Raw genomic sequence first — 15,751 nt, forward strand, 5'->3', positions numbered from 1 at the left:
AACTAGAGGTAGGTCTTATTTTCGGGGGATGTCTTATTTTCGGGGAAACAGGGTAATGCACCTGGGGCGTAAAAACCCAAGGGCAGAATATAGAATATTTGACACAGTCCTGACCTCAGTATCTGAGGAAAGGGATTTAGGAGTAATTATTTCAGAAGACTTAAAGGTGGGAAGACAATGTAATAGAGCAGCACGAAATGCCAGCAGAATGCTTGGATGTATAGGGAGAGGTATAAGCAGTAGAAAGAGTGAAGTGCTTATGCCGCTGTACAGAACACTGGTGAGACCTCACTTGGAGTATTGTGCGCAGTACTGGAGGCCATATCTCCAGAAGGATATAGATACTCTAGAGAGAGTTCAGAGAAGAGCTACTAAACTAGTACATGGATTGCAGGATAAAACTTACCAGGAAAGGTTAAAGGACCTTAATATGTATAGCTTGGAAGAAAGAAGAGACAGAGGGGATATGATAGAAACTTTTAAATACATAAAGGGAATCAACTCGGTAAAGGAGGAGAGCATATTTAAAAGAAGAAAAACTACCACAAGAGGACACAGTTTTAAATTAGAGGGGCAAAGGTTTAAAAGTAATATAAGGAAGTATTACTTTACTGAGAGAGTAGTGGATGCATGGAATAGCCTTCCTGCAGAAGTGGTAGCTGCAAATACAGTGAAGGGGTTTAAGCATGCATGGGATAGGCATAAGGCCATCCTTCATATAAGATAGGGCCAGGGACTATTCATAGGATTCAGATATATTGGGCAGACTAGATGGGCCAAATGGTTCTTATCTGCCGACACATTCTATGTTTCTATGTCATTTGCTGAAGTGAGACAACCCCTTTAAGCTGGAAATATTGAAATACATTACAAACAAATCTCGTTCATTCTTCTGTCATAAAAAAGAAGTGAAAGTATCCAAGCAGTTACCATCAAGTAATGGGTAATATGGTTCTTCAAGAAAGTTTCACAATTCTTGAAATCCATTCTTGTATGTCTATCTTGTTTGTACTAATCTGTGTCCATATGACAACAGTGTCCCTCATCATGACATAAATGTATTCTTTCATGCTTGTTTTATACCGCAGGACATTAATGGTGAATGGCATGGTTTGTATGTTCGGAGAAAGCCCTCTGTAAATGTTCAGAAGCTTCTTTTAACCACTTTAAATTCTTGTGGGTTAATATTTCTTTGAAGACCAACACAAAAAACTCAAACTTAATACAAAATGCCACTAGCAAAAAAGCAGTGTCCTGTGTTTCACAATTCCCATAGACCTTCAGCTATCATTTGGAGCTGGAGGTTTTTGTGCCAAAAAGTGCAAAAAAAACAACAAGCTGGGATAAACGCCAGAAAACTGTATTTAACCTTCCAGCAGCATGTTTCTCATCCCTGTATATAGAAGGATGTAATAAACAGGCTAGCGTCTACCCATAGCATTGTGCAATGGTCATTGGAAGTATATGTTGGGAGAAATTCCCACTTATACCGACAACTGATACCACTGTATAAGTGTACATTGACATCCATCACTCATCGTGGTATAAATTTTTGTTTTGAATGCCTCTGTATGAAATACAGTCCACTGGTGAATGTGCGCCCTTGGGCATGTTTGTATGCAGCAGGAACTTTCCATCATATATATGGCAAGTGAGCGCTTCAACCACAGTGTTGAAAGTAGCCTTAGATGACTGTTCGCAGTTTCAGAAATACTGCCACCCTTGGCCTGAAAGCCAATAATCATCCTTTTGTAACTCTGATAAATCATCCCTTTTACCCATGATGGCGACAAGGGATATGTCTGCAGACAGCCTATGGCAGACCTTAGGTACTTACCAAGCCAGTTCATGACGTGTGACTCTTCATGAGCTCTGCGTGCTGCTGCTGGGAAGTGGGCATAATAGTGACTCAACTCTGTACAGCTACAGAAGGAGGGATTTTAATGTATTTTGTTTTTTTCATAACATTTTGAAATATTGGTTATACAGTGTGATTCTGTTAAAAATATATTCTATATAATGTATTTTTTTATATATTTGTCTTAGTTGGCTAGGACTCGATGTACATATGTCCTTGCTACCTTCTATTTCTTTCTCATGTTTGTGTCTGCACAGGACATCGTAAATCTCTGCTGTACTGTAGGTGATTAAGTTCAGAAATTTTAAGGCTTCTCTGAGAGTGAATTAAAAGGGCCACTAGAAACCTCTCCTAGAATGTGAGCATGAGTGGTTGCATCCACTTACGCAGCTACTTAGGTGGGTGAGAGGACTGGTCCCCACTGCACTGTTGACTGGCATTGGCCTATACTACATATTTGTGAGTTTTCCTGTCAGGCAGCTCAGCCATGATGGCATATCATAGGCTGGACCGCATCATTACCACCTATTGTTGCCCCCCCAGGCAGCTCTGCAAGTGGAAGCAATCAGTCCTGCTCACATTCTAGGGTAGGTTCCTGGAGAACACCTTTAATGCATGCATTATGTTGGCCAATAAAGAAGTTGGAAGCTAACTATTCATATTGAGTAAATTGAAATGTAGTTTGTTTTTCTCAGTATATCCCTTTTGGGGTTGCTCTGCTTGGCCAAAAAATAACCTACAGCTTCTTACTTGCAGGAAAAAAGAATGGGGACATGGAAAAGAACTTTGACACTCTTGACTTGCCAAAACGTTCTGAGTCTGCAAAAGGTTCAGTATTAGTTCATATTACTTTTAACCCACGATTATAGTGTGCCTAAAGTTAGATGAATGCTGTTTGTTGGGCTTCCTAGTACAAATAGAATAGATGGTTCACCAGTTGATGGGGTGATATGCCAGCAATGTGCATTGCTTGCACGTATGGTAAACCATGATTTGAATGTCCACTGTAGTGAGCAGATTATCATAGGTTTTCTGGAGAACATTTAGGGATGGTCTTAAGTAGAAGGTCCTGCTCTGTTTTATGTTTCTTGATTGCATAGCTGATCAGAGAGTAATTACTCCAGTTTGTTTGTTTGAAGATTTAAATGTTTTTTGTTGTGTACAAAGTGGCACTCCTGAGACTGCGTGCAAGACAACTCATGAAGTTTAATGCTACTTTGTCTTTTGTGAAGTTTGTGTCTACTGATTGTTATTGTGCCAATGCAAGGCTAGAGAGACACTTTTATGCCTTGGAATGTGAAGTTTTTTTTTTTAATATATTATAGTGGTAACAAGCCAAAATGTAACTGGTCTTTTGGCAAAAGCCATTATTTATTAATTTTTTTCCAGCCGTAGTGCTCCCCACTGTTCTGTGCTGGCTCACTGTTTTTCTGCTCCCCATTGGAAAACTTGAGGACAGACTGGGTCATATGCAGCGCTACAGGCAATGACTGGTCTCGGTGGACTTGTATCCCCAAGCAAAACATCACTGCTGGGTCATGTGCTACTTGGGGACACAACACCATTGAGGCTGCTTATTGGCTGTAGTAGCTGACTGGCTGGCACCAGAAACAGGATAATGGGGAGCAGGTGAGCCCCCACCCCAATGGTGCATTTATCTAATGTGTGACCTGCTTTAAAGGGACACTGACTGTGCCAAAAAGCATATTAAGGTATATATATGACCGTACAGGTCTTATAAAGTGTATAAGAATCATGTAAGTATCCCCCCTGTCCACCTTATAACTACAGTAATGTGAAGTTTTATAACCTGCCGGAATCGGGTTCAATCTGCCCAAGGGGCGGTGTTTCACCTCAGCTTGCGCCCAGCCAGCCTGGCCACAACTGCCGTTTGAAGCGCCGCCCAGCTCAGCAATATTCACTTCGCTGGGCGGCTACTAGTGTCCCCGGCTATCTTCAGCGCATGCGCCCGGCACCCTCACTGGCCGGGATCGTATCGCGCCTGCGCACAGTCTCATTCTCAGAGGCAGCCTCTGAGAATGAGACTGTGCGCAGGCGCGATGCGATCCCGGCCAGTGAGGGTGCCGGGCGCATGCGCTGAAGATAGCCGGGGACACTAGTAGCCGCCCAGCGAAGTGAATATTGCTGAGCTGGGCGGCGCTTCAAACGGCAGTTGTGGCCAGGCTGGCTGGGCGCAAGCTGAGGTGAAACACCGCCCCTTGGGCAGATTGAACCCGATTCCGGCAGGTTATAAAACTTCACATTACTGTAGTTATAAGGTGGACAGGGGGGATACTTACATGATTCTTATACACTTTATAAGACCTGTACGGTCATATATATACCTTAATATGCTTTTTGGCCCGGTCAGTGTCCCTTTAAACTGTGATAAACTCTTGGGTGCAGATAGATGGCCCTTGTCTCTGGAGCTGCTGTTTTGTACTAGGCCTACAGATCTGCATGCAACTGTTCAGTGCATTCACAGCATGTCTTGCTTGTACCTCACTTCTTTGATATGTAGCTCTGTTTAGTGCACTGTGCACCCAAGGCAATCGAACAAGCTCCTTGCAGACAGTAAGTGCTAGCTGACCTCAGAATCTTAGTATTGATTGCTTCTGAGGCTGACAACAGCTTGCCTGCAGACCATGACTTATAGAAACTACACTATTAAGACATCTGTTTATAGATTACTGGAACTCCAAAGAAGTCAAAAGTCCAAAGATCTTTAAAAAAAAGTGTCAAAGGAAAGGATCAAGAAACCAATATATGTGTATAAGGCGATACGATCATTTATGCGGCCAGAAAATGATAATTTGTTGGCAGCACATACACAATCCATCAGACCATGGGGATAAATGATAACCGTAATGATTTGAGGACCATTACATGTAAATGCAGTGATAGAACTGTTTTTCTAATTACTGACCTGTGTATTAGCCCATGTGGGTAAGCCCTTACATAATCTGTTTCCACATGCCCAAAGATCATTGAACAGTTGACTGCAAGGGTTCGTGGACCAGTGTGGCCCTTTTCCTCATTTCATGACCGATTTGAGATTTTAAAGCTCTGAGTTTTTTTTTTTTCACGGGCTGAGTTTGCTTGTATTAACTCTACATAGTACCTCTCAATATCAAGAGGTGTCAGTGCAAGTTAGTGGCCCTCATTTCACTGGGGGGGGGGGGGAGAGAAACTGATCAGATTGCAGAAGCTTTAGGAGTGGCCAACTTAACAATTACACACGTTGCTAAAAAAAATGACTCTGCAGGCTCGGCAACATCAAATTGCCCCATAAAATTATCCATTGATCTGCTCAGCTTTTACTGCTCTGAAACGTGCTGTCTTCAGATTGTACTGCATGTCAAGGCAACAGGTTCTCTTCAATTTACACCAGAATAATGGAAAGCGAAAAATAAAAGAATGCATGTGGTATCGATTCTCTTATCCAGTGATATCAATGTTCCCTTGTGATTGGGGTTAATAATCAAGATTGATTGATAAGCAATAAGATTGTTACTTCATGAAACTTCTTTTCTATCAATGTTCTGTGCGCTTTGGAAAAAGGGTACTGCCACAATTTAATTTTGATGTCAAATTGCTGGGACTGTTGGGATGTAAAGGTTTATCAGCCAGTGGCCAGCTTCTGTCCAATCATAAACCAGCATTGCTAAGGCTACAATACCCAGATATATACGTGGTAGAGGCAAATTTTACTATGGTGGATTACCATCTAGGCACTGTTGGTGGCCATCGGCCCCCTTGGAAGGCTCTGGACACCTGTCTAAATCTCTTCTGTGACGATCCATAATTGGAGAACCATATAATCTATGATGAGCTTTAGTGTGTGCTGCTGTCATTATGGTGCATGGGGACTCAAACATCAGTGAAGAAGAGGCTGCAGGAAGACCAATGGTGTGATCATTTATCACGCCATTGGTCTTCCTGCAGTCTCTTCTCTGCTATTTTGACGAAATCTAAGGGCTCCCACACCTCATACATAGCATTAAAATACAGAAGAGACTCTAATGAGCAGACAATCAACTGGGAATGAGGATGTCACTCCCGATTGCTCATCCCCATACAGTGGAGAGGATCACAGCATGTAAATTCAGCTTCCTCATCCATTGACGAGCAGACAGTTGTCAGGAATGAACACTTCCTGAAATTGCCTGCTTCATCAGGCCTTGTAAACCGGTAATTAGTATTGTATAGTAAAAGGGTAATTATCCCTTTTAATATGCCGCTGCAGAGCCTCTGTTTGACGACTCAGGAGGAGCTTTCTGTCCACCATTGATTCCTTGATTGATAAAAAAAAAATGCCCCCCTTCTTGAAAATGACTGCAGCACTTGTGGTACATATTATGACCTCCAGGGGCACAGTAGTGTGCTGAAAAATCTTTTTAAAGAGAGGCTGAACTTCCTACACAAGTAATCTGTAACAGACCAAAGATGAAGACAGTTATACTAATATTTCACAGGTCTATCCTTTGAGAACTTCAGTTGAGGTGTCTATTCTAATGAGCCGAGCCAAAAGAAAAGACTGATACTGAACCACTTCTTTTTTTTGGCTACAAGAAAACTGACAAAATATGATATAAAACAGAATGTGTTATTTCTGTCTTGTGTCCCCCCTCAATCAACCAGATTGCAGGAAATATTTAGCCTCGAGACAAAATTACTTTATGGGAGTAAAAGATTTATTGTTTGTTAATCTGTGTAAAATGCTATATCACTGATTTCTTAAAACAGCCCTGTCATTAGAACGAAGCTTAAAGTGAGGATTTGTGTCCAGTTCTTCCTGTTCCCAAATATATTTATGGAACAGGAGAAGCCATGGATTTAGACGTCTGAGAGTTATGGAGAGGTCTTAGTGTTATTGCTCATTCCTTGCTGAATGGTTTTAACCACAAGAATTTCCTTCTAAAAATAATCTTTCAATCACAGGGAGGTGGCTGCAGGGATAGAGAACGGCCAAGAACCAACTGTTTCAATTCATTCTCTCGTGCTAGGAATCTGCAGGATGGGCTTTTAAGGAGATTGAAGTCTCTTCAAACCTCAGACCTAGAACCCCTTACGTAATTATCCAGCACTCCTTAAAGCTTAATGACCATCTAGAAATTGCTTATTTTTCCTTTGCTTCGTAAAAACAGAATTCCATATGTGACCTGAGTGTGGATTCTTCAACTGAGCAGCTGAAGGCTTGCAGCAGTTTTTGACCCTGTTCTTTAATAGTCAGTTAATCATAATGAATTAATATTGGGTGTTACCAGTCCTTCTAAGCTGACACTGTCCTATCAGTATTGACTGCCTGAGGCAGAGTGTGTAGGGTCAAGGGGAACGGTGACTCCCAGTTGTCAATTTGGTCATAAATAAACAGAAGGCGTAAAAGAGGATCGGCACAACACTAAGTTATGAGAAAACATGGGCCAGACTTTTACTTTTAGTAAATACTTGTACTCTCAAACAGTCCAGGTGTGGTGACATGTCCTCTTCAATGAACAATGCCAGTTTACCAGTCCTGAACTAATAATGTTAATAATAAAATGATATATTATGGATTGGTTGCCTAATGAGAAATAAAAATGTAACTCAATGTAAGGCTAGTCTTAGTACTGGTTTTGAATATTATTTTCGTGATTTCTTTGAAATGATCTGGGTGGCCAGTCCACATGTAACTGGTAGCTTTTTGAAAAAGATTAATTGCACATCCTTGAAAGTTGTTTATGGATTCACGAGGATAAGGAGTCTGGTTTTTGTTCAGGTTTTTTTCCAATAGTGTCGCTCACAAGCTTCTGTTAAAGCGCTTTCATCTAAACATGAGGTAAAGAGAGGCCAAACGCAGAATTTTATACCCTGAACCATATACCTGGCCGTTCCAGAGGTGGGTATTTCCTTCTTACCAGTGTCTTAGGCTACTTTCACATTTGTGGTTTTGTATTCCGGTTTTGAGATCCAGCTGGGGATCGCAAAACAGTTCCTTTTGATTTAATGCACCAGGATTAATCCATTCTGTTAGAATGCGGTTGTATAAAGTTAAAACCGAATAAACCGGATCTGGCATTAAAATTATTGTAAGTGAATGGGTGACTGATCCAGGACCATTCACTTACACTGTTAGCCACTGTGGTGTGTGTGGTTTAGCTACATGCAGCTATGACTTCTACACCGTTCCCTATGGGAACCTCATTACAGATCCATTTTGCCATCCAATATCCTAATTGTTTAGTCCAACCAATAGTAGACAGTTTAAGTTGCAATCATCTATGCTCATTCCTGCCTTATTTCTTAGTGCTTTGTAGTGAAACGGTTGGTTCAACATTACTTGGGAATTTGGCACTATGGACTATAGCAGGGATCAGCAACCTTCGGCACTCCAGGTGTTGTGAAACTACATCTCCCATCATGCACACTTGCTTGGCTGTTCTCTGAACTCCCATAGAAGTGAAAGCGGCATGCTGGGAGTTGTAGTTTCACAACAGCTGGAGTGCCGAAGGTTGCTGATCCCTGGACTATAGCAATCCAATTTCCTTCCAGCCTGTAGCAATCGTTCCTTCTGGCTGGCACTCAGACTTGAAAATAACAGATCATCACAATTAAGGCATTAGATTCTTCAAGTCCAAGCTCCACTACATGACATTTACAAGCCATCAGTAGTCAGCTGGCATAGCATTGTGACTCAACTGGTTGAGGTATTCTATAAAAATCTGGTAATTATAGATGAAACAGTGTATCTGCATATTTATCATAGATCTTTTTAAAATAAAAGTTCATATCCGCTAGCTCCTTAATGCATTTCATAAAATTGTGAAGTATACAACTATATTACCTTTCCACTTCTGCTGAGTTTTAAAGTGTTATGTTGTAGCACAATCTCTCTCCCTCAAAGGAAGGAGTAGAAGAGAAGATTCTAAGACCAGAAGAAGCAATCACTTCCTGCTCAAATGCACCACATGTTCTACTGAAGAGCTTGCAATCAGTCGGTGGACATGTGAAAAATGTGCGGTTCTTGACTTCTCAACCTAAATGCCCATACAAGTGACAGAATTATGGTTGTATTCCTCAGATCTATTACTCAAATTGTCCTAAATATGTGAGCATAATGTCTCATGGAAGTATCGGGAGACTTTCCTTCTGTAGAAATCCATGCGGTACTCCTCGGAGATTATAGGCATAATAGATGGTCTGTATCAGAGAACATTGCTTGCTACCCTTTAAAGCAGATTACACTATACCATATATAATTTACAGCATATAATCTTGGCATAAATTACTCATGTATTATAGATAAACCATCATAATGTTTCTATATGGGCTGAATCTGTTCATTTCCTCCTTTTGGGTATAAGATTACTCCTGTAGTGTCGCTGTGGATCTGAGCAGACCAACATTACATTACGATGGTTAATTCCCATCAGAAACATTAAACACTGCTTGTCGAGAGTATAAAGTTCACCTTGCTGTAAGTCATTCATAATTCACAGCAATATGGTCTACTGTGCTGAAATGCTCTCAGACAGGTTGAACGTTAGATGAGTGGTTACCCAAGTTGAGATTTCCCCAATGAGCCTTACTTTTCTAAACTGGCTTTTACATTCCAGCTATTGCAAACTCACATGCTCATGAAAGATGTATTAGTATACTTCCTTATCTGTTTGTCAGTTGCTTGAGATTTATGGTTATATTAACATACCCTCATACGCTTTCTGGCTGTGCTTAATGGGAGAGATGATTGCAGCACTCTCCATATAAGGGTACTTTCACACTTGCGTTGTTGGATTCCGGCAGGCAGTTCCGTCACCGGAACTGCCTGCTGGATCCGGCAATCTGTATGCAAACTGATACCATTTGTAGATTGATGCGGATCCGTCTCACAAATGCATTGCAATACCGGATCCGTCTCTCCGGTTGTCATCTGGAAAAACTGATCTGGAACACTTGGGGCCGGATCCGGCATTAATGCATTTCAATGGAAAATAATGCCTGATCCGATATTCCGTCAAGTGTTCTGGAATTTTGGATGGAGAAAATACCACAGCATGCTATTATTTTCTCCGTCCAAAAACTGTACAGTGACTTAACTGAAGACACCCTGATGCATCCTGAAAGGATTGCTCTCCATTCAGAATGCATTAGGATAAAACTGATCAGTTCTTTTCCAGTATTGAGCCCCTAGGACGGAACTCAATGCCGGAGAAAAATAACGCTAGGGTGAGAAAGTACCCTAACTTGTAATTAATTGGTGGCCACTACTTTTTGTAGAGGATGAACCTAAGGATCTTTTTGTTATGTTTGGATATTTTAGACCATATATGCGACTAGTTAAAATGCAATTCTTGGTCTCATGGAGCACAGTGGTTTAAAGATATTGCGTATAGGTGTAGGATGTCTGTAGCCATGCACAAGGATTCTTGGGGTGGTCTCTATGGCTACTTTAACACTTGTGTTTACATTTTTCGGTATTGAGATCCGGCAGAGGGTCTTAATACCGGAGAAAAACGTTTTGTCCCCATTCATTGTCAATGGGGACAAAATGGAACGGAACAGAATGGAGTGCTCCAAAATGCGTTCTGTTCTGTTGCGTTCCCATACTGGAGAGCAAACTACAGCAAGCTGCGGTTTACTTTCAGTCATGGGATGCGGAGCAAGACGGATCCGTTTTCTGACACAATAGAAAACGGATCCGTTCCCCATTGACTTTCAATGGTGTTCATGACTGATCTGTCTTGGCTATGTTAAAGATAGTACAACCGGATCCGATCATAACTGATGTAGATTGTTGTATTATCAGTAATGGAAGCGTTTTTGCTGAACCCTGCCGGTTCAGGCAAAAATGCAAGTGTGAAAGTAGCCTAAGCAATGTGTAAAAAAAAAAAAAAATCTCTGGTGGGCCCTCTATAAATGGGTGTGAGATCACGCATTCCCTATTCCTTTTGTACATCAACTTTTGTGCAAACAGAAATATTGCATATGCATTCTGTTAAGTCACTCAATAACAGACATGTCAGAACAACCTAAAAAGTGCATCACTGGAATGGTGGCTTTGTCAGGCCACAGATACATTGTTGTTAACGTATGTGGTCTGATGAAACTCCTTGCCAAATGGTTAATTAATAAATCTTTGAAAATGCATCTTGCCAGCCTGACGAGTTACTCTGCCAGCAAGCGCCATCCTCCAATCTCTTTACTGCTATGATCCCATGGCGGTGCTTTTCAACAACCAGATCTAGAGTTGTCCGTAGCTGTTTCCTCATTGTTTCTACGTGTTCCTCCAGCATTGTGCCTGTGTCAGCAAGACCACCTAGGTGAGCAGCATACTGAACAGCAAAGCTCCCAATTTATCCTGGGTAACCTTCACCATTGGCAAGTCCTAGGTCTTCAGCTTTATATCCATCACTGACACATCTATATGTACAATATATATTAGTTACACTGAATCTTCAATAACCTACTAATGACTGCATGTAATGTATACTTTATAGAACAAGCAATGGAGGAGCTAGGGATAGGCACAGCCATGTATAATAGAACCATGCAGATACACTAGATAGTCACTATTGCTCTAACCAGCCATTGAAAAGGAACAGACTTGGACTCCACCACTTTAAAGGGAATTTCCACCTAAAATCGAAAATAAGGCATGTACTGATGTTTGGTCACTGACATTTTTGCAAAAGTGACAATCGGAAGTACAGCCATGCGAGTTGTCACTTTTGAATTCATATCTTTAAAACCATTGCTATTTTGTCAGCTTCTCACTTTTATACGGATGGAACTCTAATTCAACCATGGCTACCACTATGGTGGCACTTCCTGTACAGAAAAATAAAATTATCACCACAAAAAGGCCAACATTTTTGTAAGTAAAATGACATGGTTAAACTTTGACTGTTGCGGAAATGTCTCATGTGCTAATTACATTTTAGGTAGATATTATATTTCTTTGGCCTCGCCCTCACTTAACTAAAACTGGCTGCATACCTTAAGGCTGTAGCCATACGTGACTGAAAATTCGGTGGAAAATGTCCACTGCAGTTTTTGTCATGGCAAAAACCACATAAATTACAATCCGATTTTGTCACAGTAATGACTTTGCAATGGAGAAAGTGAAAGCAACAGAGTGAAATCCGCAGCATAAATTGACATACTGCAGACTTCAAATTGCTCTAACCAGCCATTGGTCAATTTACGCTTTGGATTGTCCAGTGCTTCAGATTTGCTGCGCAAAAATCTCCAATGGCAAATTCACAGTGTATCAGCTGGGTGAACATGTGAACCAGTGGAGAGGCAGCTGTAATGACATGCTTATTTTATTTTCCTTCTAGACTTTCCATCAGTGCTCTTGGTGTCTGTGACCAGTTCTAGTGAATTGTCAGGTTGCCTGTGTCCTCTAGCCATTGACACTAGGCAGTAGCAACCATGGGGGGAGGGAGATGGGCAAGGGTTCTTGAAGGAATAAAATGTTGGAGCCAGTGTATAGATGGCTGTAAAGGTAAGCAGCCAGTTATAGGTCCGTGAAGACGCAACAGGTTCTCTTTAAGAAAAATTCTGTATTAATGGAACAAAGGCCCAAGCAAGATGTGACCATTTGTATATGGAGTTATACTTCGTTTGCCTTCTGTTTAGGCAGCAGTTCCCTTCGTCCTCATGTGCTCCCTTCCCCCGGTTGCAGTTGCACCCTTCAGACCCGTGAAGACTTAATTTGTAAGGGAAGACATGCAGGTTTTAATCTGGAATCTATTGTTCTTTTGGGTGTGGCTGTAAAATCAGAATGCGTGTTGTCGGCTGTAACTTACAACCTGGTCAGACAGTTAAAATGCAATGCTCCACAGATGTTAAATCAAGCTGGCATTAGCATGGTTTAACCACCAGCTAGGGGAACCAAAGTAGTCAGCCCGTGCATCTTTAAGCACTGAATTCTTGCCTTTGAAGTCGGCACTTGAAAAATCCAGTTTGAGGCATGCAGCTGTGTACCTGGATCTCGGCTGCCCCGATGTCCTGTTCTTGTTATTTCAATGAGAATATTTTTAATGGCTTCTGTTTTCAGAGCCTGGTTATAATTCAGCATGTTCCGAGTATTCGATGAATGTAACTTCTTGGGGTATAATATCTGGAGCTCACCCTTGCTGCACTGCAGCAATTACGCAGCCTGAGAAGAGAATGCAGTATAGATTTCTGGAGCGATCGCAGGGGATGATAATCTAACCCCACACTGCCCCCAGCTCAGACATTCTTACATATTTTACATTGTGGCTGCAAAGTTTATTATAGTTAACGCCATCCAGAGATGTCTGGCCGATCTTAGACATATATCCAGACTCTGGCTCGACTAAACAAGAAGCTATTTTTTTACGGAAAGTGAAACGAGGGAATGTAAGCCCTACGTGCTGAGAGTAAGATTATTTCTATAACTTTGTCATTAGAATGAGCCAAATGAAGGCGCGCAACTATTCCCAGAGCTACAGCTTCTCGCTTTATTTGGTGAGTTATGTGTAGATAGTTCCAGTATATGGTACTAATGTACGGTTTAGTCATGTGGTAACTATGGCAACTATATGCCGCATGGCCCCTGCTGACTGCCGCTAGCAGCACTCCTGCGCTTGTAAGGATGCCCCTGGTTTGTGCTAACCATGTTAATGATGCCCTCGTGCTGCTTTTCACAAAACACATTGTCACTATTCTTTACATCATGCCTGTGCCTCAACGCTCGGCTACAGAAATGGAAGTCTCTTCGGTATGCTGCGCCAGCGCTAATCCTGAGTGATGGAGGCATATCTTGTGTGACTCGTGTGTTAGTGGATGATGTGCATCTATTAGTGCAAACAAAGTTCTCTGTATACCACATGGGGAGCAAGTTTTAGATTTTAAAGGTGAAAAACTTGGATATATGACTGATTTACTGGTTAAGCTGCAGCTGTGGGGCTCAAGCTGCCAGATTTTACAGAGCATACACCCACCGAAGTCTTTGGACCCTACTGTGCAATAAATCTTCATACCAAGCCATATGGAATCTCTTCCTGACTGATTCTGTATATGCGCTGGTATTAAATGTTAGTTATATTATCATTGGTGGCGCAGTGCCCCCCTCCCCTTTCAGTATTAAAATCCTTGGTGGCAGTGGCAGTTCCAATCAGAGCCCCAGCAGTGTAATCCTGGGGCTCCGATCGGTTACCATGGCAGCCAGGACGCTACTAAAGCCCTGGTTGCCATAGTCAGCTGGCTCCCTGCTGCTGTGTACACAGAGCACAGGGCAGCAGGGAGAGTTATTTTAGGGTGAATAGGACAAGGGATGAAAAGATCCCAGGTTCTAGCCCCTAAGGGGAGAAATAGTTATTAAATAAAAAGTAAAACAAATTCAAAATATTAAGTATAAATTACCCCCTTTCCCAATATTTCATATACAATAAATAAATGATATCACATATCGCCACGTCTGAAAAGTCCAAACTATTAAAATATTTAAAAAAAAGGTCCTATGCGGTGAACGCCGTAACAGAAAAAAAAAAAATAGAAATAAAAACTGTGCGATTCGCTGCTATTTATTTATTTTTCACCTTCCCCCCCCCCCCCCCCCCCCCCCCCCCAAAAAAAAATAGGATCGGACTGTTCTATAATTTTGGCCGGACGTTCCATAAAATGCAGAATGCACGTGGCTTTTTTGGTTTTATTTTTTTCGCGTGGTATTGAGTATCTCAATACTTTTTTATGGTATCGAAACAACCCTAATACATACACGGGGCCGCAGAACCGCATCTTTTGCCTAAATCTCATGAAGTGTACGTAGACAGAATATTTAGATACATTTTAAATGGTTATGTATGAAGTGATGATATAATAAGTGCATATTACTTAAATAAGATTGCAGTCTTTGTGATGCCTCCATGATTCTTTTATTTAAGGTCCTCGCCCAGTTGTTACATAGTCCTTGATTGGAAAGTACTTGGTTGGGTTTAGAAGGCTGCATGTGGCACTTCTTTACAGTCTTCTATGTGAAATGTGAGAATTATAAATGCATGCATATGTGCATAAAATATGTAGATACATATAGCCATGTAGAGACTTGCATCAAGTAGGGTTCAGATTTTGCATGTCATGTAAGACCCGTGGCAGATTTTTGTCAGCTTGTAAGTGGCAGGCAGAGAACAGAAAGAGTTCTGTTAATTTATAGCCTTGGTAACAGACTCAACAGGCAGAACATTAACCCTTCTACTTCTAGAGGTTTCATGTACTGAGGCCTGAGTAAAAACTATTGTTTTGGTGGCTCTATGCCCAAATATGTGGAGCTTGGGAATGGGGCCATGACTGTGTACACAAACAATAGCAATGAGCTACCTTCAGACACAGCTGTAATGGGAAGAGCAGTCCTAAAAATACATGCACCTCCCCGGTTGATTGTGTGGAGCAAGGTTGTTTTTAGCTTTTTATACTAAAATTACATTTATATATTTAAGTGGCCCTGTTAGCATAATCAACCCTATTAAACCAGGCATACTGCCTAGTAGGGTTGACCATGCTGATTAAAACAATATATTTCTTTACTCTGTACCTCTGTACCTGTAAGCGTTGGTGAGACAAGTGGACTCTTATCTGTATGCAAATTAGCATTTGGAGCATCGAGTGGCCGGCCGTAGCGTTTTGAGCACAGCCACAGCAATGCCCTGGTGCTCAGAACACTCTCTCAAACAGTTGATTGACAGAGCAAGACATCTCATTTTGCCATGGCTGTTCAACTCGGCACCTGCAGTATACATCTGCTGCACCACCTCCTCTTCCTGGTTCAATGACTCCATTGGCGCCTGCACACTATGGAGCTGCACTGTTTGGCAAGCAGCAGTAGATCTATAGAGCAGGTGCCAAATTGGTCAGCCACAGTGATGTCTTGCCCTGTCAATCAACTGT

At 41.6% G+C, this 15,751-nt stretch overlaps 1 protein-coding gene across 4 annotated transcripts in view; it reads left to right on the forward strand.

The window, feature by feature from the left end:
• ARVCF (ARVCF delta catenin family member) overlaps positions 1-15,751 on the forward strand; it is a 357,246-nt gene that overhangs the window by 317,571 nt on the left and 23,924 nt on the right. For all 4 annotated transcript variants that reach the window (XM_040416314.1, XM_040416315.1, XM_040416311.1 and 1 more), the window contains one exon: positions 2,615-2,686. In XM_040416314.1, the coding sequence (XP_040272248.1) occupies positions 2,615-2,686 (72 nt within the window). The remainder of the gene's footprint in view (positions 1-2,614; positions 2,687-15,751) is intronic.

The sequence above is a fragment of the Bufo bufo genome, chromosome 2 (assembly GCF_905171765.1).
Source record: "Bufo bufo chromosome 2, aBufBuf1.1, whole genome shotgun sequence".
Classification (NCBI taxonomy): Eukaryota; Metazoa; Chordata; class Amphibia; order Anura; family Bufonidae; genus Bufo; species Bufo bufo.